At 42.8% G+C, this 27,973-nt stretch overlaps 1 protein-coding gene across 8 annotated transcripts; it reads left to right on the forward strand.

The window, feature by feature from the left end:
- On the forward strand, positions 1-27,751 carry LOC134518199 (granulocyte-macrophage colony-stimulating factor receptor subunit alpha-like). 8 transcript variants are annotated; one of them, XM_063340605.1, is made up of 13 exons: positions 1-86; positions 891-1,047; positions 10,812-10,929; positions 11,100-11,236; positions 12,269-12,389; positions 13,960-14,089; positions 14,182-14,360; positions 15,533-15,672; positions 18,368-18,406; positions 19,206-19,335; positions 19,950-20,043; positions 21,774-21,855; positions 26,532-27,751. In XM_063340605.1, exons 3-13 carry the CDS (start codon positions 10,842-10,844, stop codon positions 26,598-26,600), a joined length of 1,209 nt encoding a protein of 402 aa, XP_063196675.1. In that variant the 5' UTR covers positions 1-86; positions 891-1,047; positions 10,812-10,841; the 3' UTR covers positions 26,601-27,751. The 8 variants fall into 8 exon arrangements, 7 of the variants coding, with proteins under 7 accessions (XP_063196675.1, XP_063196690.1, XP_063196699.1 ...); XR_010071896.1 differs by lacking the exon at positions 1-86 and adding an exon at positions 25,211-25,306 and having other exon boundaries at positions 864-1,047; XM_063340620.1 differs by lacking the exon at positions 1-86 and having other exon boundaries at positions 864-1,047; positions 26,536-27,751.
- Positions 27,752-27,973: the final 222 nt, after the last annotated feature.

Genomic DNA, 27,973 nt, shown 5'->3' on the forward strand with positions numbered 1-27,973 from the left:
CCAACTACTAAGGATCCTGTCTCACTCCTAAGAAGTCTAGGGAATTCTTCACCTTCCTGCTATTGTGCCTGCGTTGGGACTGGAAGGTAAGGCATAATTCAAATCAATCTTGCTAAAAGTGTTTGAGAACAGCAAAAATAAAAACAATCTATTGCATGAAGATTGCTTGTCAGACATCTCGTAAAACAAACTGGGAAGTGGCTGACAGCATGACCCAGAGCCACATCTAAAGCCAGTGGAAGTTAAAGCAAACATTGTGCCTTAGAGTCTCATATGTATATGACTGCAAAGTCTTTTCTGAACTTGATATTACTGAAGCCGGCAAATGTTTTGGATATTCTTCTTTAAATTTGAAAATTAAGATGATTTTGCACCTAACCCATGATATTGTAGCCTAAGATGAACCAAACAAAACCAACCTAAAACTGGGCAGTGATAAAGTTCAGAAATTTGCATCTGATCTTTTCCTTGCCACTCTGCCTACAAATACGCAAGACAGAATTTTCTTGGCTGCTTGCAAAAGTGTGCTAAGGATTGATCTTCCTCAAAGGAGAACCTGGGCTGGTGCAGAGGTCGTAAATGATGTATACAGCCAGTCAGCTCCTGACAGAATAAAGTGTCCATGTTGTAAGTGCTTTAAACATGGGTTAATTATACAACACTGCTGTTAATTGCAGAATATGTTATTTATGAAAACGTGTTTGTTTTTAGGAGAGGTATTTCTGTGAGTATTGTGGCTATTAATGCTTAGTTCATCCAACATAACAGGAAGGAAGAGGTAGTTGCACGATCAGTTTGTGTGACATCATTAACATCTGCAAATTAGGAAATTTAAGGAAGCTTGAAAGCAGTAAGGCAGATGATAAACTGAGTCACTTTCTGACTTGCAGCATTTGCTACTTCGTACTGGCATGCAGTGAAAAAAGTTAACATGCAGAGCAGAACACTTATTGACGCCTGAAAGACCACAGCTACAGGTTCAAGTGGCCTTGCTGCTGCGATCCAAAGTCCAAACAAGATAAAGGAGGAGGGCTTTTTCAACAGGAGGTATGTCTCTCTATGTTGTCTATTGTTTCTTCTTGTGCCACAGAAGATTTTGTGCAGAATACAAATGTTTGCCAAGGATTAAGTTAGGTGTAGTTATACTAGTGCACATACAAAATCTGGGTTAGCTTCCTGCCTAAGAAAGTCTAAGCAAAATTTTGGTGATGCTTTAGCCTATTTGATTAGAAATATAAATCTGTGTATAAAGCTTTCTGCAAGATTCAAGGAAGACTGCGAAATTTCAGTAATGCCTGTTGCGCTATTTGGCATTTGTTGTCTGACATTTATTTTGCAATAACTGAGAGAAATGTTATTTTCTGTACCCTTTCTATAAATTAATCTGAAATAGAAATATGTGGATTTCTATTTCTTGCAAAAAAGTAAATCACAGAATCTTGAGATGGTTGAGGCTGGAAGGCATATCTGGAGATTGCCCTGTCCCACCCATTTCTCAGAGCAGGGTCAGCTACAGCAGGTTGCTCCGGGCTTTCTCCAGGCAGGTTTGAGCATCTCCAACGTTGGAGACTGCACAACCTCTTTGGAAAACCTATTCCAGTGGTTGACTACCCTCACAGTAAAAAGTGTTTTCTCGTGTCTAAATTTAATTTCCATTATTTCAGGTTTTGCCCATTGCCTTTTCTGCAAAGCTGCTTTCCAGCAGGTCATCCTCAGCCTGTGCTGGTGCCGGAGGTAGCTCCTCCACAGGTGCAGGACTTGGCACTTCCATTTGCTGAGTTTCCTGAGATTCTTGTTAGCCCATTTCTCCAGCCTGTCCATGTCCCTCTGAAGTGAAATAGTAGTACATCAACTACTTCTCCCAGTTTTGTATCATCTACAGAAATCAAAATCTTGATCTAAAGACTGAACTGATTCTGTGAAAGTTGCATTTAGGCAGCAATTTGAGAGGAATATTTCATTGCCTGGTATGAATTGTAAGGCTTTTATTCCTATTTCTGTGCCTCCTGGTATGCTTAGCAAGTGTTTGGCACCCTCCATATGTCCTCAATGTATAAGCATCAGTTTGTCTACAATGTATAAGTATCAGCTTATCTTCGCAACACCCTATGAGTAAAATTCAAATTTTCATTCCTGGAAGTGTGTCATGGGCAGGAGTAACTTTCCCAAAGCCGCTCAAGAAAATGAAGTCCCTGGCAAAGCTGGCAATTAGAACCAAGGAACCTTGGTCTCAGGTGACATTTTCTGGTAGCATCCTGCACTCACAGCCTAAGAGCAACTACAACAGGCTGTAGAGACTATGACAGTAAGAATTGAAAGTGCTTAAGTTAGTATTTAATGGATGCTTTCCATAAAAACTACTGTAGGCATACCACAGCTTTTAAATGTGACTGTATTTTCTTTCTGACACATTGATACTGAGATCATTCTAGATCAGATTGAGTTTGACCATGCCTTGCTACAAAAGACCAAACAGACTCATGTTTGCTAGCATCCAACTTGCCAGGGACATGGTCACTGCTGCTGAGTAAGACACATCATGCATCTGGTAACATTAGGCAATAAGTTTAGCAATGTTTTCCTTGGTAAGATTTTGCTAGTGAAAAAATTAAACATACGGGCTATGCACATACCTCTAAATAAAAGAAAGCTCCAAGGCCAAGTATCACTGGCTGGCTCATATTCACATAGCTTAGGCGGACAGATTAGGTTTATAGCAAACCTGTGTTGAAGAGAGCTAGGGAGTGAATCAAGAATTGAGGCGTGTGGAAACCAGGTGCTTGAGTCCTGTCTGTGGCCTTCCCCTAGGTAGCAGGGTAGACACACACTGAGAGGTCAAGACACCTGTGAGACTGACCAGGAAAGAAAAAGGAAAGAAGCAAAGCTGAAATAAGCATAGGGTTAAGGATGGGAGGTTTCAGCCTAATAGATTCTATATTGTCTCTTACATTAATGAAATACAAGGAAACACCACTTACACAAGAATATAGATGTTTCTTCTGATCTGATCTTCCAAATAACACTCCCAAACAGTTCGACATAAATGTGTGTTTCTTCTGACACCTTCAATACTGAGATGTCAATTCAGAGCAGAGGGAGTTTTACCACACCTGCCTGCAAAAGAGCAGTCTGGGAGTGGGTGGAAGTCCTAGAGGCGCAAAGCTCCTACAGATGTGGTGCTGGAGCCATTCGCTTGGCTACTGGGCAGAAGGTAGGTATGGGTCAGGCAAGTGGCTTAGGGCTCACCACAGGTCCTATGTCTCTTATTGTGCGTGCAGACCAGAGAAAAGCCATCCCTGGAAGTATTTAAGGCCAGGCTGGATGGGGCTTTGAGCAACCTGGTCTCATGGAAGGTGTCCCTGCCCATGGGAAGGGGTTTGGAACTAGATGATCTTTAAGGTCCCTTCTAACCCAAACCATTCTATGATTCTATGATTAAGCCAACGCTAATCCTTTCTTGTGTAATTTGTTTTAAAACTCAGTCAACTGTGAAACACAAATCCTTTGAGAAGCAAACCCCCTTAGTGCTGTGGTCAATGGAAACGGTCATTTCTTATGAGGAAAATGAACACTTACAGGCCCTGCTATTACCACTGCAAGTCCAGTGACACGCCCAGAGCCTAGAGGCACTGATGCCAAGCAAGCACTCCTCTAAGCAGGCAGGGCTGCAGATGACTCCTTTGGCAGTGCTCCAGACAAGCATTCCTATGAGAAAACATGGAGAGTGCTTGCAGCATGGGGCTGCTGTCACGTGTAGGAAACCTGAGGGAGATTTTGAAAGCAGAAGAGTCATGAGAGCAGACAGAGGAGTTGACAAGAAGAAGAATAAAACAAAGACTATAAAGGAAAGGTGAGCAGACAGTTGCCATATAATAAGAAAATAAATGCCTAAAAAGGAACGTAGGATGAGGAAAGGAAGAAGAAACGGTTGAGTGACTGAACAGATGGCACAAAATGGAGAAAAATATGGTTACACGAAAAGGGCAGACTAGAAGGACAAGAGGTCTCGAGGTTCCTAGCATCACTGGAGAGATCACTGAGCATGGGAAAGCTGAAATAACTGTTGAGACCAATATCTCACATAACATTTCATGGTCAGTCCTCCATACTGTTTGTACTTAAGATTCTGCAGTATCACTTCCCAGCAGCTGTGGCCACATCCTTACTGTAGAATGATGATTTCAAAAAAAGAGATTGATGTTGCAAGAGATAAGCAGAGAAGAATGACGCTAAAGGGTTTGTCTGTTTTGCAACCCCAACATGGTGTCCTGTCCTGACTTAATTCCTGGAGACTTTGATGGATGGGTCAAATCAAGCCAATTTCCATGAAATGCGAGGTGCCCCCTGGAAATATTCAACAGTCCAGATTACTTAGAGGGTCTGTCTGGGTTTTGCTTTCAGCACAAATAGAGTCAGTCTGGAATCAGCACAAATGACCGTAAAAATTACTACAGAAGTACAGACAATTCCACGTTTCTATTTTTGCTGAGCTTGTAAGAATTTTCCTCACAGTCTTAGAATTAACCTTAGAAATACCTGGAATCAAGAAAATTACTACTGGGAGGTTACACTAGCAAATACTAAAAAAAAAGAACAAAACCAAAACCAAACAAAACATAAAACAACAAAACATATTAACCAGTGTTGCTTCTTCATGTAGGAAAAAATAAACAAGCAAACAAACCAAAAAAAAACAGAAAAACAAATGCTGGGAATACAGAAGTCTCTTCCAAAGAGTTTTAACCTCCTCTGACAAAAGGAAAATGGTACCTAAGATACAGATATGCTTGACAAGAGCTGATGCTGGTGTTGGACTAGCTCTGCTCCAACCTCCACACCACATGAATGAATGTGGAATCACCCTTTGCAGGTGCTCACACTTCCTTGGTAATTTAAATTAGACTGTTCTGAGGTCAGGTATGTAAACCTCCAAGAACAGAGGGAGTCAGTCTAGTTTGAAAAGTGGAGAGCCATTTGTGATAGCAAACAGGAAAAAAAATACAGTGGTAGTTTGACCTTGTTTGGTCACCGGATGCCCACCAAGCCACTCTATCACTCCCCCTCTTCTTTGTTCTCTACTTCCCATCAGCAGGTGATAATCAGCCACTCCCTGGGAAGGAGGACCTCAGTATGCATGGCAGTTGCTTTGGAAGACAAATGCCTTAATAATAAATGTCTCCTCCCACCCCCTCCTCCTTTCTCCCAGCTTTTATTGCTGAGCACAGCATCATACGCTATGGTCAGCTTGAGTCAGGTCTCCCAGCTCTGTCCCCTCCCAGCCTCTTGCCCACCCCCAGACTACTGGCCTTCGTGGGATGGGTGGAGTGGGGTGGGAGAGACAGCCTTCATGCTGTGCTCCTGCTTAGCAACAGCCAAAACGCCAGTGTGTTATCAACACTGTTCTAAGCACAGCAAACTACAAAGCACAGCACCATATGAGCTGCTCTGGGGAAAGTTAACTCCATCCCAGAAGGACCCAACGCAATCTCCACCACTTATTCCATACCATTTGTGTCATGCTCAGGTCCCACATACTTTGAAACACTCACATGTCTTCTGACTATCCCACTGTATCTGTTTCTCATTACTGAAATCTCCCCTTACTAACACTTACAACTTACACTACTCACTTAAAGCATCTCTATATCCATAATACAGATTTATATATTCTCATTAATTAATATCCCCTGTCCCTCAGCAAATAGCTAGATATTATTTCCCTATTCCATGGGCCTCTGTCACTCCCCAAAATGTCTACAAGAACACGCTATGACTATGGCCCATCTGTCAAGGTCATTGCTCAGGATAGAGAAAGCAACACGTTTGATTGTTGGGGACCAACACCAGCTTGGTTTGGGTCATCGCTGCACTGACTGGTTCCTTGCGAAGCTCAGTCTTTGTCATTTCAGTTAGTTCCTGCTACGTTACCTTCTACAGCATACAATTCACATCATGGATTATGTTTCCCCAAGGTTAAATCTCCTTGAGGTACATGCTAGATCTCCCCCCGCTTCTGAATTACCCACCAAGTACACCCAGGTCCTTAAGAAAGGACAATCTCACAAATGGGCTTAACTTTTCCCAAGGAGGAAGAATAGACACTGCCTTCCCCAGAAACTTTCCTATGTGTACTCCGGGGACCTCATCTCCCCCCACAGTATGCAGGGACTTTGTTTGGGCAGGACCAGAACCATTAGCAGATCATCTAGTGGCTTCTAATAAATTTAAATCCAGGTGCTCCCATGCCTTTGTGCCCAATATTCTCAGCATAGTCTTTAACAGCCCATTATATGACCCAATTTTTCCAGAGGCTTGTGGGTGATAAGAGATGTGGTACACTCAATCAATGCTGAGTTTCTTGGCCAAGGAGTCTATGAGATTATTTTGGAAATTAGGCCCTTTGTCTGAGTCGATTCTTTCTGGGGTACCATGTTGCCATAAGACTTGTCTTTCGAGGCCCAAGATGGTGTTCTGGGCAGTGGCATGGTTTAGAGCCACGAGTATGTCATGCAGCAGTATGTTTCTAGCCACCTGGGTAGTTGCTTCCACCATGGTGGAAGTAAGTAACACTTGCCTTGGCAGGTTCATGGCAGTAACCCAACATAGCCAATTTGCCAGGTCTCACCATATCAAAAACGCAGCCACCACCCTCTGTCCCATGGAGACTTTACTCACATGGCTCACTTGATTGTGGCAAATTTTTCACATTCATGAGTGACCTGCATGGCGGTCACCATGGTCAGGTCTACCCCTTGATCACAAGCCCATCTGTGTGTTGCAATTCTTCCTAGATGTCCCAATGCTTCATTGTGCCATCAAGTTACAAATAGCTCACTGTTATGCTCCCAGTCCACATCCGCCTGAGCCACTTCAATTTTGGCAGCCTTGTCTACCTGTTCCTTGTTTTGATGTTCTTAGTGGCCTGATTCTTGGGCATATGAGCATCTACATGACATACCTTTAGAACGATATTTTGTACACAGGCAGCAAAGTCTTGCCACAATGCAGCAGCCCAGATGGGTTTACCTCTGCATTGCCAACTAGTCTGCTTCCACTCCTGTAGCCACCCCCACAGGGCATTTGCCACCATCCATGAGTCAGTATAGAGATAGAGTACTAGCCACTTTTCTTGTTTAGCAGTCTCCAGGCCCAGTTGGATGGCTTTCACTTTTGCAAACTGACTTGACTTAACTTCTCCTTCAATGACTTCTTGTGTAGGACTCCCCACAGCAGCTTTCCACTTCCGATGGTTTCCCACAATATGATAACATCCATTGGTAAACAGAGCATAATGCCTTTCATCTTCTGATAAATTATATGGTGGTGCCTCTTGGGCATGAGTCACCTCCTCAGGCAATGCTTCAAAATCTCTACCTTCTGGACAATCCATGATCTCTTCCAGGATTCTTGGGTGGTTGGGGTTCCAGGATTCTTGGGTGGTTGGGGTTCTCCGTTTGAGCCCATTGCATGATCAACACTAGCCACTTACTCCATGTTGCATCGGATGAGTGATGTGTGGAGGGGATGTTTCTTTTAAATGTACAGTGTAGTACAGGCAATTGCAGCACAAAGAAGAGCTGCACTTCTGTACCAACAACTTCTGAAGCAGCTCAAACCCCCTCATATTCTGCTAGTACCTCTTTTTCAGTCAGGGTGTACTGGACTTCCAATCCCTGATGCCCCTAGCTCCAAAACCCTAAAGGTCAACCTTGAGTTTCACCTGGTGTTTTCTACCAGAGGCTCCAGGTGACAGCATGCTTCCTGGCTGCAGTCTAGAGCACATTTTGCACAGCAGGTCCTATACAGACTGGCCCAATAACTGCCACACAAGCTATCTCCTGATTGATCTGCTCAAAGGCTCACTATTGTAAAGAGCCCCACTCAAAATAGTTCTTCTTTCAGGTCACTCAACAGAGAGGTGTCACAAGCTGACTATAACCTGGAATATGCATTCTCCAGAATCCCACAAGGCCTAGGAAAGCTTGTGTTTCTTTCTTGTTACTAGATGGGGTCATAGCTGCTATCTTATCGATCACATTCATAGGGATGTGACAACGTTCACCCTGTCATTTTGCTACCAAGAACTGGATCTCCTGTGCAGGTCCTTTGACCTTGCTTCTTTTTATGGCAAAACCAGCTTTCAGAAGGATCTGCATTATTCTTTTTCCCTTCTCAAACACTTCTTCTGCTTTGTTGCTCCATGCAGCAATGTTGTTGGTGTATTACAGATGCTATGGGGCATCGCCCTGTTCCAGTGCAGTTTGGATCAGTCCATGACAAATGGTACGGCTGTGCTTCCACTCCTGGGGCAGTTGATTTCAGGTGTATTGGACACTCCTCCATGTGAAAGGAAACTGTGGCCTGCACTCTGCTGCCAGAAGGACAGAGGAAAAAGCATTGGCAATATCAATTGTAGCATACCATTTGGCTGCCTTTAACTCCAGTTCATATTGGAGTTCCAACATGTCTGGTATGACAGCACTCAGTGGTGGCATGTCTTCGTTCAGGCCATAATAGGCCAATGTTAACCTCTACCCTCCATCACTTTTGCAGTGGCTGTATGGGTCTATTAAAGGGTGAGTGAGTCTTGTTGATCACTCCTTGGTTCTCCAATTGATGAATCAGCTCATAGATGAGAACCAGGGAGTCTTGGCTGGTGTGATAGTGCCACAGATGGACCATCATGGTAGCAAGTGGCACGTGCTTTTCTTCAATCTGCAGGAAGCCCACGAAAGAGGGATCGCCCAAGAAACCATATGAGTTAGACAGCAGTTTAATCTTCTCTGTATTCATGGTGGTGACACCAAAAGCCCATCTGTACCCTTTTGGGTCCTTGAAGTACCTTCTCCTGAGGTAGTCTATGCCAAGGATACACAGGGGCTGGTAAGAGTAGCGTGCTTTTGCCACTTGACCCTGCTAAGCTCACCTCAGGCTCAAGTACAGACTACTATTGGGATACCTCTGTCACTCCAGAAATCCAGATGGGTTCTGTTGGCCTGCTATCCCAGCACTGGGGCAGCCAAGCAGCAATACACTCCTCTGGCTGGCAGCTGTAATCTTTCTGCATGTCTCAAAGTTCTCTTGAGGTCCTAGCATTTATTACATTCAGCTTTCATTGCTGAGCATGACCTCATATGGTCTGGAGCATCCATAGAACCATAGAACCATAGGGTTGGAAGGGACCTCTGGATATCGTCTACTCCAACCCCCCTGCCAGAGCAGGGTCATCTAGAGCAGGCTGCACAGGAACATGTCCAGGTGGGTTTGGAATGTCTCCAGAGTTGGAGACTCCACCACCTCTCTGGGCAGCCTGTTCCAGTGCTCTGCCAACCTCAGGGTAAAGAAGTTCCTTCTCATGTTTAGGTGGAACTTCCTATGCTCAAGTTTGTGCCCCTTACCTCTTGTCCTGTCGCTGGGCACCACGGAAAAGAGCCTGGCCCCATCCCCTTGGTCAGTTTGGGTCAGCTGCTCCGGGTATGCTCATCCTCAGCCTACCGACCTTTGGGTGAGAGATTGGTGAGACAGCCTCGATGCTGTGCGAGCACTGTTCAGCAATAGCCAAAATGTCGGTGTGTTATCAACACTGCTCTAGCTACAATACAAAGCACAGCACTATATCCAGGCTGCTCTGGGGAAAGTTAACTCCAGCCCAGCCGGAACCAAGTGTTTCTTAAGCTAAAGAAGGACAAGACGTGAAAGCACAGCCAAGAACTACCTTGTTGAACCAGGCAGCAGTGCCAGCCCTCTCTGACACTCACACAGCCTGGAAGGGGAAAGCATAGCCTCCTTCACGTGGTCTATACGCTGCTTCACCAGAAACAATATCCACACACTCCGTGAGAGACAAGAAAAGAAGAAAGTAGGCAAAGAAATCTGACCAGGTGTAAGATTTGGTTGCTGCTTAAAAAATGCCTTTGGGAAAAAGACTTCCAAATCAAAGAAACTCAGCAGAGGGAAACAGAAAACCAAATATAAAAAAAATAGGAAGATACTAAAATGGTTAATAAGAACACTATATAGCAATAACCAAAGGATTTAAAACAAGTAGGGAGAAATTATTTATGCATACCAGAAGCCATGAATGGAATTCAACCAAATCTCCATTGACTATAACAGGTGCTTAAACAATTTGTGCTTATGTAAATACTTACTTGTAGATACTTTTAGACGTCTTAACAGCAAAATTCATCCACACAGGCCATCTGCAGGTATGCTAATAGGTCTGCTTCATTATCAAGACAAAATGGAGGCACGTCAAAAGGGGAAAGAAACACTGAAAAATATCCTGTCTTTTCTATAATTCCTCATTGAAAAGGAGCATTAGCATATACTATCTCATTTCAGGAAATTGGACTGAAAAACACACAAAGACAGAAGTAAGTTCTAGAAAATGCTAACAACTTACAGACAGAAAGTTGTAGGTGCAGAGGACCAGAAATACCAAGAATGAAAGTGTACACTGTTTGTAATTATGTAGATCTTTTTTCAGTGGACTGTACATGAAGACTTGAGAATCACGTTCTCAGGTCATGGTCTCTGCATCGAATATGGTGGGTGTATGTATCGTAACGAGAGTCTGTGGCCTCTCTATCTCAAACAGCTTTGTTGTAGTGGGCAATAGTGAGCCTACTCAGTTCTTTCAAAGAGGTGCCTGCCAGATGTCCTGAAGCTCATCCTGCGCTTGGCTATTTGCTAGGGGTGAATTAGACAGCATCTTTGTCTCTTCCCATGAAAAAAACCTGAAGCTTTGCAGAAACAAAAGTACACTTTGGCATCACTTTTCTTTTTTCTTTCCCCCTCCCCCCCCGAAGGTTTCATTGTCTCATTGAAGAGAAGAAAAGATGTTTAATACTCTTGTACTCATTTGCGTGACTTGGTGGTATGTGACACTATTTCATCCCTTGCATGCTGACCTCCAGTGTACGGGGTGTAAGTATGTTTTTGCAGATATAATCTGAAAAACGGGGCTTAATTCTTCATTTATTGGAGATATTTGCAACTAATTTGGCAATTGTCATCTTAAGCCTGACAGATGCTATCCTCTGCATTCAACAAAACAATAGCATATCCTTACTGAACTTATTCTGTAAAACTTTCAGCAGAAGCACAAGAATCACCTATTACAAATGTGAAAATGAACTGGAGAAAAATGGAACTATCCTGGGAGAGCAGCAAGAATTTCTCTACATACGAATGTACCATCATGGACAAGAACAGGAATTCTGTACCAAAAAAGGTAATCTTGCTATTCATTGAGATAAATAATTGTGCCTTTTTTTTTTTTTTTGCCTTTTATCACCTTTTATCAGTCTCTCTCACTTTGAAAAAATTAATCAGTTGCAGGTAAAATCTGATTAGTCATTGTTTGCAGTCTACAGCTTGATCTGCCAAGGGCTGTGCAAAATTGTCACCAATGCCAGGGTGCATTTGCTACAGGGGGAGCATCCTGTGCATACCACAGAAATGAAGTTCTGGCATCAAAGTGGAAAGGAGGTGATAGATTGAACTGTAGCTATGTTCAATCATGAATAGGGATGTAGCTGCTGAAAAAAAGTGGTTGTGAGTCTAAGTGGACTTGTAGAGAATTTAGAGAGGCAGAGCGAGAGACCCTTCAAGTACAAAGGGAATTCCCCAAACACTGCCATGGATTTTCATTATCTCAAGTTCTTCACTTGTTTCCCAGTTAATTGGATCATGCTTGTAGCACAGGTTACATTATAAGCCCACATTATCCAAAAGAAAAGTAGGAATTTTGACAGAAAGAGAGATAGAGATGGCTTATTTAGCCTAGCAAAGCAGATACCTTAATGAGAAATACATATTACAAAAACACATCACATCTTTATTGAAGATTGTAAGTATAATGCCATAGACAACTTTCTGACCCCTGGGGAGGTCAGACAAGGACTTTTATTTTGCTGAATCCTTTGATTAAATTCCATAGTGGTTCCCTCGTTTATTAACCATCTTCTGTTACGCCAGTGGGGTATTATTAGCCTTCTCTAATAGTTATGCACTGTTGTTGCACCATCCAACTCCTGAGCTGCAACGCGTTTTGTGTAGTTATGCTTTTGATCACTCAGCTCCGCTCCACTTCACCCTCAAGTGGTAAAGGAGAGAGTTAGCTCTTGAACCTAAACCACAGACATACACACACAAGATTTTGGCCCTACAAATTGAGTTTCTGAGTTGCACTTCCATAGCCGGCATCATCTAACACAAGTAGAGGAAAAACAGAGAAATAAAACATCAACATGTTCTTTTTCAGGTGAATAGTTCACCATGCAGGTTTCCGGTGGAACAATACATTGCTCTGCACAAAGGGGTATTCTTTACCATTGAAGTGCCAAACACAAACATCTCAGAAAGCTGCACCTTTATCCCTGGAGGTAATGTCTGTGGTCTGGGTGAGGGTTTCTACATTTGCAATCTTTTCAAGGTAAATATTGCCTTAGAAAACAATTCCTTACATATAGGTAACTGCTGTATTTTCTATTAAAAATTATTTTTTGCAGATCCGCTAAAATTATTTGCTCTGAAATGAATGTTTCCACAATTCTGCAAGAGATGTATTACTACAAATGTATCAATAATTGCATTATTCTCTTTCATACTAGGGCTCCAAGATGACACTAAATTTAAGGGTGGATTCAAATAAGTGTTCTGGCTGTTACAAATTAAGATGTTGGTGCCCGTTTCTTTATTAAATGCTTTTCTGCTGGGCTGTTGGTGAGTTTGTCAGGAGCCAGACCACAGAGTGCTAGCTAACGGCACAGTCTGGGGATCAGCGAAACCCATCAAATGGGAGGAGGAGAAGGAAATGATGGTGATAAGCAGCTAGGGGCAAACTGAGTGTAGCAATCTCCTAATCTGAGGCAACAGTTTACAAAAATGTTCCGAACCTGCCCTGTGTGGGAGTTAATCCAAGTGGGGTTTAGGCAGGGGTTCGTAATCCCAAACCAGAAGTTGTCACGGCCCGTTTTTCCCTGCCTTCTGAACTCAGAGTTCTTCCTAAAATTGCCCAGTCACCAGTGCTCCTGCAGATTTGACAGAGGTGGCGACACTAGCAGTTTTCTCATATCTGAGCAGAGAAAGTACTCCCCACTCATCTCTTCCTGGGGACTTGACAGAGGAAACACTCTCACGGTGACACTCAAAATAGAAACCAGGACACGCTGACTCTTAAAACCACTTGTTCCTTTTGGTGGCGTGCAGTTCCCAAGGGGTTGGCCCCTGCTTCCACAAGGGTGCCCTCAATAATGGCTGCTGGAAGGGGCTGGAAGAAGTAGCAGAGGAAGCCTCCGCACTTTCGCAGAAGTTGGGGTACACCACAGGAAGAGGTAGAAAAGTGGCTGAAGAGGGAAGCAGGCTGCATGCCTGCACAGCCCAACCACAAGGGAGCTTCCGAAGAAACAAGGTTCTCACTTCAAGATTTGAGTAACCAGGTCTAGTGGGAGGTGTCCCTGCCCTTGGCAGGGGGGTTGGAACTAGTGGATTTTTAAGGTCCCTTCCAAACCATTCTATGATTCAATGTGCTCCAGAAGAGGAAGAGATCAAGTCTCTGTTGCCCACATCAGGGTGGAAAGCTCTAGCTAGGAGGTTATTTGATCAGAGGGTCCCACCTTATTTTTAAAAGCCCCAGCTTTTTAAACACTCTCTGTGTGCGTGAGCAGTTCAGGAGTGGATTCCTGAGCATTAATTTAAAAAGGAGTAATACTTCTCTGTGTAGCACCAAGGATGGTGTTAAAAGGCAATGTGCCTTCCTTTACACTCCCAGGTTTCACAGTTCAGAGGCAGTCAAATTAGGGTGAGTCCAGCTTTCTCTCAGTTGTCATGCATAACCCAAGCAATGATCAGCTGGAGTTTCAGATGTCTAACATATGTAAGCACATCCCATGGTACTCCAGCTTGGAGCAGCCACACAATTTTTCCTCACCACGGATATTCCTGTGTTTGCAGGCATGAACGGCTCGGCCATTGAAAATTTCTCCTGTGTGATTTATAACGTTTCCCTCATGAACTGCACATGGCAGGCAGGCAGGAATGCTCCAGAAGATACCCAATATTTTCTCTACTGGCAGTACTCGAGGTAAGTAGGTCTGCTTGAGTCTAGGGAAGTCTGCATTCTCATGTGATACATCACACTGCCCGCGTTTAACTTACATACCTTGCTATATACAGATATGATGATGCAATGGAATGCAAGCTTTACATTAAAGATGAAAACGGCAGAAACACGGGATGTAGATTCCAAAATGTGACAATACAGACTGCAGTAGATGCTTACTTCCTGGTGAACGGGTCTAGCAATGAGTCCCTGATTCAGTTCTACGATGAGTACATTAAACTGTATGAAATTGGTAAGTAAATGAACATTTTTATTTTATCACTGTTTTATAAAATATGGAATTTGGGAATTTTTCTCTGAAAAGAAGAATAAAACAAAGTTTCTAGCCATCACAGGATCCTGCAGTGCAAGACAGACTTTGCTCCTGATAGCTGACAGAATGTAGTTCTAAAAAATTAACTAAAAAAAGCAAAGGCAGAAGCAGCTTGAAATAACAGCTTGAAGAAGTGGGGTAAACATATCTATGGAATCCAAATGATGAAAAGCAACGGTTAGACTTTCAGGGCCCCTTTTCTGATGGGCTCATTTCTCCATCCCATAATTTCACACCTGAGAGCCACAAAAGGTAAAGATCCTAAAAACAAAGGGAAGGTTCAACTTGCAAATTAAGACCGCGTTATTTATGCGTTACCTATGTGAGAGCTAGGTAACAATAGATCCGATAGAGATCTGGGACAGGATTCAGTTGCCTAAAAACTTGCATTATGAGTGTGCCATTTGAGACACCCTCAGACACCGGAGGCTTCCACAAGGCTTGCAGATGTGTCCCAGGACCTGTGCGAGACCAAGGTCCTCCTGGTGTCCTGCGTGGTCCGCAATGCACAGCGCGAGACTGACTCCTGCCTACAGCAGATGCAGGTTGTACAGCCCAGAGCCATTCAGCCGAGCACACCTGCTCCACGCTGCGCCAAACGGCCTTGCAGACATCATGGGCACTACCGATGAGGTCTCCGCTGGCCATAGTGGTGAGACGCTTAGGTCACACCTCGTCAACTACACTGTAGGCACTCAGATTCAGATGGCTTAATCTTCTACCTGAATACTACCACACGCACAAAAAGATCCATCTGTTTTCCTGTGGAGACTTGCACAGGCAGTGTGAAATTTAGACATAGAATAAAATGGCACTCTGCTGATTGTACTACTGAATTACACAAAATACTTTTTTTACATGACTTTTACTTGACTTTTTTTTGCATGACTTTCAGTTACTTCAGGGGTCCAAAAACTGAAGTGAGATATTCCCTACTGTATTTTACTGCTGTTTATCAGGTAACATTTGTTAGCATCCGTGGCACACAGCTGTACATCAGTTGCCCCAACTTCACATTTATTTTGGTATGAACATATGACTTGTAGTTGATTACTGACCATGTCTCCATTGATTATTTAATTTCTTTCCAGAAATACTCACTCCTCCATTAAATGTCACTGTCAATTGTATTAGAGATTCATCAGGCTGCATAATTACATGGCAACAACCTCTTACAAGTCATCGGAAAAAGACGAAGTGTTTTGAGTATGAAATTAGGATACAAAATAAGGTAAAAACAACTTCTTGGTTTGTATTTGGCGTCGTACCTATGTGCATGCATATCTATAATGTGCAAACTTCTGTTTCCTTTATGTATTGACTTCTCTCTCATAAGCTGTCGTGTCCTCCTGCTCCAGTTCTGCTGGTCTCACATCCCCACTGCTCATGACCTGATTTTAAGCTGATCAGAGGTGCAAAGCAGAAAAGCAGAGGAGAGCAGGGAAATGTTATGAGGGTTCTCGGGCCAAAGACTGGGAGAGCACCTGGGATGCTTTCCTGCATGAGCACGTCTCACAGGAGATGACCAGGTGAAGGCAGCCTGCGATCTGCACCGAGGGCGCTGCCTTGCTGGCAGCCTCCAGCCCAGGCCAGGGCCCCTCATGCTCACCTCGCTTCACTGGGCACCTCAGCTTCAAGCATTTTGCAGATGCTGGAAAGCTCACAGCTGCCCCTCAATTTCAGCACATGGGACTGTTTCACACCCCCCTGGCTCTGGCCTCTACAACTTCTCCTCCATCAGCTCTCCTGCTGTCTGTTGCCCTTTGGCAGCCTGGCCTTAGATGCTGTCCTTCTTCCCCTGGTTGAGCCAACCCAACCCGCCTGTCTACACAGTATCTGCCAAAATCTCTGTTTTGAACCAGTGCTGAAATAGAAAACGCACCTCTGAAAAATTAGATACCAGCAACTCAGCAGAAAGTTCACACAGGCCCGGGGTATTCGTCCGCAATGGGTGCTGCTGCTTTTCAGTGAGTTATCCTCTATTCTCTCTGCAGTCAGATGTGGTGTTACCCATCTCCTTCCAAGGTAGAGGACAGAAAAAATCATGTCTTTAGAGTCCTTCTTTCTCTCCATTGGCTATAAGAGAGGAACCTAAGATGGCTACCTCAGATGTAAACACGAAAGTACCAAAAGTGAGCCAGGGTTTCTCCTACATTATAGGCAGAGCACTACCAATTTACCATAGTGATCACAGGGAAAAGTGCAGGACGAGAGTGTGTCACTTTACCATAGCTGAGGTATGTCTAGTTTACACCAAGAACGATGGAGCAGGGAGGCTGAGGTATCACATCCTCCTTCAGAAATCTCAGTGCCGAAAGGACCTGATTTTAACACCCCTAAGGAGAAAGGGCAGCAAAATTATTTGAGCCCGTGAGTTTGACAAGAAAAAGCACTCTTCCTCCCCATCCCTGGGATACCTGTTTCACCATTATGTGATTTCCACATGTGGATAACATCTGCGCTGTGACAAATTAGGGCTCCCTACCCATCCCCTTTCCCAGCCACAACTCAGAAGCTTATCGTAGCGGCAGTTCCTCAGGCATTTGTAACACAAGAACGTTACAGGAAAGCTCAACTAAGGGCTAAACATAAATATACAACTGCAATAAAGCAATACATCATTAACACTTGTTAGTTCATTCAAAACAAGGCCTGTAGGTTGCTTGCTGTTTGGATTGTCTGGATTTTGTATCTTGCATGCATTAATGGTGTCTATCTTGGTAGCTGTTTCAAGGAGCAATTGCAGTACACATAGCTTTCCAGCCGGCTGGTATAATTTCACAGTAAGATCTTGCGTGAAATACTTAGACTTTTTTACATAAAGATATAGCTTACAACATATGACTACAGCAACATTATCAAAAACATTTCTTTTAAAGAAATATATGTTACCTTGTCTTTCTGATGCTGCAGTCAGAATGGGTGGGGTTCAGCAGATTCCCTCATTTGGGTGTGAAATTCATCTCACAAACTGAGACACCTTATTGTAGGCGTCCACAAAGGAGCACCGATGTTCCGTAACAGTGAATGCACATCTGGGGCTCCATGCAGCTGAGCAGTAGCTGCCTCATGCCCCTAAAGATGCTAAAGGTACTGGAGGTACCAGAGGTACCTACATGGAGATGGCAGATATAACTCACACCTTTCGGAAGGAGCTGTCAGAGGAAGGCAGGGTACCCCAGAGCAGCTAAATGGCACTGTTTAAGCAACTCATTTGCACCCTCCCCTTTCACAGCACAGGCTGATGACTTCCATCATGTCCTAAGTTGAAAGAGCTCAGCCGACAATGAGTGATGAGGAAATACTAGTCTATTTTATAACGCAACATAGACAGTGGGTGTATTTTCTGAAATGAGACATTCCTTCCAATAACTGCTTTCGGATTTTTCCATAATGCCAGCTATCCTTCTGACATTACATGTGATAGATGTTTCCAGGACCTCAGCTTTTCAGTGTTTTCTGGGATCCTTGCTAAAATGACTGCTATTGATTTTGATCACTCATTTTTGAACTTATCCATTTTCAGGTTCTTTGTTCCAGGTCAATGCTTGATTCTAGTTAATTAAATTTTGATGGTATGGGATGAGTAAGTAACTCTTCACAGTATTTTTGGGAAACCCCCTGAGTATGGATCACTCAGATGTATAAAATGCACAGTGTAAATATGTCCTTGGAGGCAAATACAGCTTCTCACCACCACTGACAAGTAATTTGTGTTTCCTTCCTTTTCTAAAATGAAATGGAGGAAGCCAAAAATCTGCATAAAGTGCTGTATTCTGGGACATTACTGGAGCAGAATATCCAACTGATATTTCAGTTTAAAATTACTTGTTATCTTTATAAGCAAGAAAATAAGAACTAAAGAGGGAGAAATATTTGACTATTTGACAAGAAAATAAAAATGAAGATTCATCTTTGTTTTTCAGGATGACCCCAAAAAAGAGAATAAGGATCCTCCTGTAAGAGTAAGTATTCTTGTCCTATACAAATTGGTGCTTTTGCCCACTTAAGCATATAAATACCATTATATAAAATATAGTTGCTTCTAGAACTATAGTTTTTTGTATCAATATAGCAATGAGAATTCATGAAAATATGTTCCTGTGGTATCTTTATGTCTAAACTTAATACATCTCTTTTGGATGGGCTAGCTTACACAAGACAGAATTTACCGTGCATTTCACAAAATGTCATACTTTCCATTTATCATACGAATAGATTTTGCTCAAGACAAATGCGACATTTTGCTTAATAAAAATTGGAAACATTCTCTAAATGTTTCCAGACTTTGTATAAAGTATCATGAGGCCAGATGACACATATCTGTTATTGGGTTGTCCCAAAAATGTTACATCTGTTTAGCAAAGACAGACACCACCCAGAAAATATTTGCATGATTAAACCCTGTAAGGGTTGCAAGGTGAATTTACAGGGTACTTCTCCAGTTTCAGCTTTCTGTCCTAGTTTTTTCAGGATCCATAAACAGGGACAGGGAAAAAAGTGTCCTTAAAGCATAATAAAATAGATTAAAGACCAAATAAACTTCAAAATCTAACTTTAAAGTTCAAAAAACAGAAAGATTTCGTGGCAGGATGAACTAATTTATCACTGGTTTAAATTTGGGGAGAAGAACTTTTAACTGGTATATACCTAAAAATCATACAAATTAGGTTTTTATAGAAAGAAAATGTATCAGGAAATTAAACACCAAATTTTATTAATATTTGCCTATAGGGTGAAATGCACTGATTGCTTTGATTTTAGGTAAGGAACAACACATACAAATTCGAAAATTACAATAAGAAAAAGAAGTACATTCTGAAAATCAGAGCACGTGGAAGAAACTGTCTCTTGAGCTCAGACTGGGGGGAATGGAGTGAACCCATCGAGTTTGGTAAGACTGTGAAATATTATTTTAATTTTTTTCTTTTTAGTATTACCACGTTTGCCTCCCTTTCTCCCTCACACTCACAGACGGGAAGAAAATCTTAATTCTTACCCAACGACATGAAAGGAACCGGGCAGAAAATATTACTGTGGAGGGGATGCTTGAGTACTATGGCAACAGAGGCTGATACCTGCCTTTGACTAGTTGGGATTGTGGAGGCAGCAGTTTCTCAGATGCCAGGGCTACAGGAACATGTTGACACAGACCCAGCGCAGAGTGCCTTTCAGCTCTTTAAGCTTCTGCCATGAATATTATCCTCTTCCTTCCGCATCTTTTTACAGTTCCACCACTTTTGCTCTATTTTTCATTCTGAGACACTGTCTCTCCTTCTCCTTTTCTGGATTTTTTTTCTTTTTTTTTTAAATTCTGTACGTTTTAAATGTTCAAAGTGGTTCAAAATGTGTCAAGCGTTCCTGAACGTTTTGACAAAGTACTGTAAGAAGTCAAGTTGAAGTCCTTCAGATTATTTGAAAAATGGTGTGAAATTTGCATTCATTACCAACAGACACAAAGGCAGCTTTTTGGCATGCTAAGATATTTCCCTCTCTTGGATGTTTCAGGTCAAGGGAAAGATTACTTTATTTTCGTGATTTTATTTCTGATAGCACTTGGAACAATCTCAGTGACGCTGCTCCCATATTGTCTTTTCAAAAGGTAAATTAACCCTATTGATGTAGAAACTATTGGTATAGTATTATTTCTATGAAACACATTCCTCCTATCTTCTACCTTCTTACCTACAAACTTAAATAATCTGATTATCAGTACCATGAAGTATGATTACCAGTATTGTTGTGGATGCCACTTTGACATGCAAGATCACATCAAGTGAAAGAGGGGGAAAGAATGTTAAAGTTAGTAAGTGATAGATTCCACCAGATCCTGAAAAAAACCCAAAAACAAAATAAAAAAAAATGCCAGAAACCTCTATTCTTACCTTTAAGCATTTAACATCCACATCGCTCTGAAGTCATTGGCTTCATACAGTACCTGACAAGAGGAAATGAGGACAAATGAATGTGTCATTATTTTGATAAAACTTCTCACTTAGTGGTGTAAGAAAGTTATCACAGAATGGTAAGTGTTGGAAGGAACCTTCAGAGATCATGTAGCCCAAGCCCCCTGCCAAAGCAGGTTCACCTGGAGCAGGCTAGACAGGAATGCATCCGGGCGGGTTTTGAACATCTCCAGAGAAGGAGACTCCACCACCTCTCTGGGCAGCCTGTTCCAGTGCTCTGCCACCCTCAAAGTAAAAAAGTTCTTCCTCACGTTGAGATGGAATTTCCTGTGTTGCCGTCTGTGTCCATTAACCCTGGTCCTGTTGCCGAGCACCACTGAGAAGAGTCTGGCCCCATCCTCTTGACACCCACTCTTTAGGTATTTATAAGCATTGATGAGATCCCCTCTCAGTCTTCTCTTCTCCAGGCTAAACAGACCCAGGTGGCTCAGTCTTTCCTCATAAGAGAGAGGTTCCAGTCCCGTGATGGTCTTCGTAGCCCTCTGCTGGACTCTCTCTAGTAGTTCCTTGTCCTTCTTGAACTGGGGAGCCCAGAATTGGACACAGTACTCCAGATGTGACCTCACCAGGGCAGAGTAGAGGGGGAGGATGACCACCCTCGATCTGCTGGCCACACTCTTCTTGATGCACCCTAGGAGACCATTGGCCTTCTTGGCCACAAGGGCACACTGCTGACTCATGGTAAACTTGTCATCCACCAGGACTCCCAGGTCTCTTTCCACAGAGATGTTCTCCAGGAGGTCAGCCCCCAACCTGTACTGGTGCATGGGGTTATTCCTTCCCAGGTGCAGCACCCTACACTTACCCTTGTTGAACTTCATTAAATTCCTCTCCACCCAACTCTCGAGCCTGTCCAGGTCCCCATGAATGGCAGCACAGCCTTCCGGTGTGTCAGCCACCCCTCCCAGTTTTGTGTCATCAGCAAACTTGCTGAGGGTACGCTCTGCCCCCTCAGGTCATTGATGAATATGTTGAACAAGACTGGACGCAGTACTGATCCCTGGGGAACATCTCTAGCTACAGGCCTCCAACTAGACCCTGCGCCGCTGATCACAACCTTCTGAGCTCTGCCATTCAGCCAGTTCTCAATCCACCTGTCATGTGATTTACTGAAAGTCATCGTTTAATAAAATATTTACTGTGACTCTCGTCACAAAATAAATTTTAGTTACCCAAGTGATAAGTATAACAATAGTTACCCACCAGGGTACACTCAAAATACTTTACTTCTCACATAGTGATTTTTAGAACAACAGCTATTCAATCTTGAAAGTAAAAAATGTCCTTAAGGTATAACACAAAAAGTTTGTGTAAGTTATATTACCAGTATTTTTAATTTCTTCACAATCCCATTTTCTATCCAAAGATATTGCAGTTTCAAGAACATATTTTCACCCATTCCACAACCAAGAGACAAGTTCAATGCGTCAAATGGTGAAGATACCCAGGTATGCTTTCTTTTCAATTCAAATTTGATAACTATAAGACATGATAGGCCAAAGACTAGAATAATTGGCATTTAAAGATGAGCATTAAATTTGATCCTTTAAAAAATAATTTGCTCCCATGCAAAGTATGCTGTTTCGAAACTAGAAATGCTCCATGCCGATGCTGAGACTAGTGATTTTCCTGTATATGTTTGCCGTCATATTTTAAGACCCAAGTTATCAGTTTTACTGAGACCGGCAATTTCTGTGTGTGCCAGTTTTGATAGCTTGCTGTTCACACTTTGAAAATAACCTAGGTAAGAAAGCATTTGCCATTAGCACTCTCAAATATCAATGATCATAAGACAATGTGAGTATATATTTTATAAGTCTGGCTATACCCCTACTAAAAAAAAAAACAAACCACAACAAAATGAACAAATCTGTTGCACTGAATCATGGGAAACAGGGCTGGAAAATCTCAACAGCTTAACTAGCCTTCCTCTTTGCTTCAGCATAGCATTAGTTATGACAATTTTGATGTTTTGTGCAAATTGTGTTCGATCAATATTCTGCGGCATCCCTGTGCAGTTTATTCTAATGTTCAATCATTCTTCCTTTTAGAAAGCTTTTTCAAGATCCTGTTTTACTGCACTTAAAATCCATCACATCTTATCCGTATTCCTTTACTGTTTACATCTTACATATTTGCACTCTGTCAACAGCACCTAATTCTTCCCGTCTTTCTTCACATGTCACGACAACCAGGCTGCAAACCTTTCTTGTTTCTCTTATAGAATCATAGAATCACAGAATTGTTAGGGTCGGAAGGGACCTTAAAGATCATCTAGTTCCAACCCCCCTGCCATGAGCCCTGCTCCCACTAGATCAGGTTACTCAGAGCCCCATCCAGCCTGGCCTTGAACACCTCCAGGGATGGGGCTTCCACCACCTCTCTGGGCAACCTGTTCCAGTGTCTCACCACCCTCATGGTGAAGAACTTCTTCCTAACGTCCAGTCTGAATTGACCCATCTCTAGTTTGAATCCATTCCCTCTAGTCCTACCATTACCCAACATCCTAAAAAGTCCCTCACCAGCTTTCTTGTAGGCCCCCTTAAGATACTGGTAGGCCACTATAAGGTCTCCTCGGAGCCTTCTTTTCTCCAGACTGAACAACCCCAACTCTCTCAGTCTGTCCTCATAGGAGAGGTGCTCCAGCCCTCTGATCATCCTCGCAGCCCTCCTCTGGACACGTTCCAGCACGTCCATATCTTTCTTGTAGTAGGGGCTCCAGAATTGGACGCAGTACTCCAGGTGGGGTCTCACGAGAGTGGAGCAGAGGGGGAGAATCACCTCCCTCGACCTGCTGGCCGCGCTTCTCCTGATGCAGCCCAGGATACGATTGGCTTTCTGTGCCGCTAGTGCACACTGACGGCTCATGTTGAGCCTCTCGTCCACCAGCACCCCCAAGTCCTTTTCTTCAGGGCTGCTCTCAAGCCAGTCACTGCCCAGCCTATATCGGTGCTTGGGGTTGCCCTGACCCAGAGGGAGGATCTTGCACTTGGTCTTGTTGAACTTCATGAGGTTGGCATGGGCCCACCTCTCCAGCCTGTCAAGGTCCCTCTGAATGGCATTCCTTCCCTCCAGCGTGTCAGCCGCCCCACACAGCTTGGTGTCGTCAGCAAACTTGCTGAGGGTGCACTCAATGCCACTGTCCATGTCGCCGACAAAGATGTTAAACAAGACCGGTCCCGGTACTGATCCTTGAGGGACTCCACTCGTCACTGGCCTCCACTTGGACATGGACCCATTGACAGCCTCTCTTTGGGTGCAGCCATCAAGCCAGTTCTTTATCCACTGAATTGTCAGTCCATCAAACCCATATTTTATCAGCTTGGAGACCAGGATGTCATGAGGGACAGTGTCAAAGGCTTCGCTCAGGTCCAGGTAAATGACGTCAGTTGCTCTCCCCTTGTCTACTGATGTTGTGACCTTCTCATAGAAGGCCACCAGGTTTGTCAGGCACGATTTGCCCTTGGTGAAGCCATGTTGATTGTACCTAATCACCTCTTCATTATTCTTCTGCCTCAGTAGTGCCTGCAGGAGGATCTGCTCCATAATCTTACCAGGCACAGAGGTGAGACTGACTGGCCTATAGTTCCCTGGTTCCTCCTTCTTTCCCTTTTTGAAAATGGGGATTATGTTTCCCTTTTCCCATCAGTGAGGACCTCACCAGACTGCCATGACTTTTGGAATATAATAGAGAGATATAATAGAGAGCGGTTTAGCAACCTCATCCGCCAGTTCCTTCAGTACCCATGGGTGTATCCCATCGGGTCCCGTGGACTTGTGCACTTTCAGGTTCATCAGATGGTCACAAACCTTTTCTTCACTTACAACGGGCAGTTCTTTCCAACCCCTGCCATTATCTTCTGTGACTCTAGGAGTGTGGCTGGAGCCCTTGCCAGTGAAGACTGAGGAAAAGAAGTCGTTGAGAACCTCAGTCTTCTCCATATCATTTGTCGCCAGTTCTCCAGTTTTCTTTCTGAGGGGGCCCACACCTTCCCTAGTCATCTTCTTACCATTAAAATGGTCAGTGAATGTTTCCTATCAGCTGGCTAGAGCAAAGACGTACTTAAATCAATAAATCAGGCTAGTTGTTTAGTGCCTACAATGTTTCAGTGGACAACACCAACCACCCTTTTCAAAGAGGCTGTCAAAAGTCCTCAGAAATTTTCTTTCAACCCTTTAACAGTAATAGCTTTGAGGATTCTTTCTAAAACTCTCCAGTTTTGGCATCTATATACCAGAACATGGTCCTAATCTATTTGGCTTTGGTCCTACCATCTTTGGCTTTAACAGAAGGCAGGTAGCAATGTAACTCAGATACGCATTAAGTCATAAATACCTGCTATCTCACTTCATATCAGGCTGCCAGAGCTAAGGCTACAGAGCAGCAGTCCATAGTCTATCACCTTATTATATAGTAATTGCTAGCAAAGTAGGAAGCAGTCCTTCAAAAAATCGCAGACCCTCCGGATTGCTTGCTTTTACTAAAGTTGAGGAGCTTCCCAATTCCTGTGCACACACTGCCAGAATTACTCCCAATGTCTCCACGGCGACCCAGAAGCCTTTGGGGATGTGGTTTTGTAAACAGTGGTACAGGCACTTCCACGCAGGCAGGAACTTATCAGGAGCCATTATCAGAGTTCACATGAAGCCCTCGGCTGGGGTTGCCTCACACCTGCCAACAGGCACCATGAAGGTAATTCGTAAGTCTCCGACGCGTCACAACAGTTTCTAGACTCTTCTTTGCCTAATTTAATCTAGTCTTAAAGCCTGGTTTTATTTTATGTCTTCTCCCCCCACTCTCAGGTATCTAACGCTGGTGGAGTGCTGTAATTCTTCAAAGCAGAAAATAAAGCACAACAAATAGGTTCTCAGGAGAGCTCTCCTTCTCCATTGATACCGGTACTCTCACTTCCTAGCATTTAGTGCCAATATATTTAGGAGCTGTATTTTGAACCTGTAACGTCCTTTAATCACACTTTTTAAAGCTTGCATTTCCTTATTTGGTCCCTACTTACTCAACGACCTTTCACATTTTCTCATCATTTGTCCTGTTTCACAATGCAGCTTTCCCTGAGATCACTGAAAAACTTCATGATTTGCAACCTTAACCTTTCTGCACCGAGTTTGCACTTGTATCCTTAACACTCGTGTTAAAGAGCTGCCAGTTTTCCCATTTGCTGTAAGATCCCACCGATCAATTCACTCAGTTCCTCAGACACCTTGCATTCCTCTAACCCATTTTATTTCACTCATCCTCCTTTACTTGTTGGTCATTCTCACCCCAGATGCTTTCCTCACCCTGGATTACATTTTTAATACTTTTTTTTTTTCCCCTCTTTTTCCTGAATTAAAATACATTCCATGAACTTGCAAGACATACTGTGTGTGCAGATGCATTGCTTTCCTCAGAAAATGACCAAGTAGCATAAAAACTCCATGGCCATGGAGCCCTGCAGCGCTTACCCATCCTGCAGATTTCCTACACAAAATTCCCCACCCAGACATCCTGGTTTGATGTTCCGTAACATACCCTACCCTTTATATGACAGCAAGCTTGCTTCTTTTTTTCCTTGCTTTTATTTTTTTTTCTTCATTTTTTTTTCTCTTTTTCCAGTACTGTCCCTCCTACTTATTTTTTTTTTTTAGAAAAGACAACTAAATTTATCTCCCCTCAACATTTTAAGCCCCAAGTCCTGTATCCGTTCTATGGCCTGACCCAATAACTGCCAGTCTCAGAGAACTCGAGGTCCACATAAAACCATACGATAGGAACTAAAACGTTTTCTCTATAAGTCTAGTTAATTCCTGCATGTGGAAAACTCAGGCAATGCTCACTGAATAAATTTATTCTATCATCGCAGTCAAGGTTGTCCAGCATTTAAGCTAACTTTTATTTCTTTTTCCTTCAGCTGATAAATAGCTAGCACTGACTGTACATGTTAAAAGTCAAACAATGCTTAACTGTCCTTAAAACTGTTTTCTCCTGCTTTGCAAGCATTTCTTGTGTATTAAAATAGCAAAACAAGGTGCGTTTGGTACTGGTGTATCAAAGATTTAGAAATGTTCTCTGAGCAAGTGATCCTGCGGCTCATTGCATCTTACAGAATTTTTTTTTCCTCTTTAGACAGAATACGTAAATCTACCAAAAAAGAGCCATACGGAGGAAATAACTATAGTTGAAGAGATGGTCTAACTTTCCCAGAAGAAAACACACTTGGATTCCCCAACATGAAAGAAAATCACGGATCTTGACAACTAAGGAGTACTTCAAAGCACAGACTTGAATCGAATACCACCACCTATAAAACTATCTGTCACATGAAAAACCACCTAAAATGGAGCAGGCGAAAGAAGTGGAGAAAACCTGGTAAAAAGCTGTTCTTTTCCCTTTGTTCAAAACCACAACGCCTGGCAGCTAAGCTTTTCTGCAAACACCTGCTGCGAAGACGGGCTTAAACCTTGCTGAGATTTTCTTTGCAGTGTGAGGCAAGGCTTCTCATCCACAACACGGAAGAAACTTACTATTTCCTGTTGTTGTTGCTGTGGTGCTTCTTCCAGCTGAATGTGATGATTTCCTATAGGACTGCGCAGGAATGCCACAGTAGTTAACTTTCCCTAACCATTTTTGTATACCCCAAGTATTTTCTGAAGCAGACACTAGCTATTTGAAGTGCGTTTAAAATTGCCCTTCAGCCTTGCAACCAGCAATACCAAACTGTCACTGCATATTCAATAAACTTTATGCAACACAGAAAATGGGAAATAAAATGCCACTCGCCAAAAGTAACCCTTATTGCTGGGCTGCCAGTCAGCCGTTTCAGGAGCTCGGTACTTCCAATGCAAATGCAAACACCTGCAATAGCAATATGGACTTAACTCACACAGGTATTATTTAACTCTTAAAAAAATGCAGTGTAACAGTTGTGAGAATTGAAATTAAACCTGTATGTAACCTGATTTAATAACTGGTTTTTAAATGGAAAGATTTCCTCACACCAATGTATTTTATTTATTCCTTTTGAAGTGTGCAAGCCCTATTTCCAATGCCTCTTAAAAATAATATAGGCTTTAGATGCCGGCATTTTCTTATACAAATTCCAGATCTTATCCTGTTAAAAATATTTTTTAAAATAAATGCGTTTCAATGAGTAACTGTTTCAATAAGGCAGAAAACAAATGCTTTTTTTAAAAGTCTCATTTATTGTTCGCCTCTTATGTTCCCACGCTGCATAATCATACATTGAAAATTGCTGCTGCATGACTAAGGGAAGCCACATATTAAAAAAAAAAATAAAAATGAACAACAAGTAGTACATGCTGAACACACAGCATAGGTAAACTGCAGTTTCACTTAAAAAAACACCTACACTTGCATTGATTTATTTTCCTATTTCTTCTGGTTAAAATCTAGTTCTGGAGGGGAAGGGGGTAGACGGGGTGATAAACATCCCCCCCTTTCAGGGGCTGCTCAAGTAATTGTCATGTTTGGTTCTTCCTCTCCAAGCTAGAGCCACGATACACTCACAGTGAGGTCATGTGAGGTGTTCTACCATTATCTCTACCTTT

The sequence above is a fragment of the Chroicocephalus ridibundus genome, chromosome 1 (genome assembly GCF_963924245.1).
Source record: "Chroicocephalus ridibundus chromosome 1, bChrRid1.1, whole genome shotgun sequence".
NCBI classification, from domain to species: Eukaryota; Metazoa; Chordata; class Aves; order Charadriiformes; family Laridae; genus Chroicocephalus; species Chroicocephalus ridibundus.

Bases quoted from the DNA above. Each gene is read 5' to 3' on its own strand.
- LOC134518199 (XM_063340605.1), top strand. From the start codon at position 10,842: ATGTTTAATACTCTTGTACTCATTTGCGTGACTTGGTGGTATGTGACA. The intron at 14,090-14,181 runs GTAAGTAGGTCT...TGCTATATACAG, and splicing joins CTCTACTGGCAGTACTCGAG to ATATGATGATGCAATGGAAT. The intron at 15,673-18,367 runs GTAAAAACAACT...TTTGTTTTTCAG, and splicing joins AAATTAGGATACAAAATAAG to GATGACCCCAAAAAAGAGAA.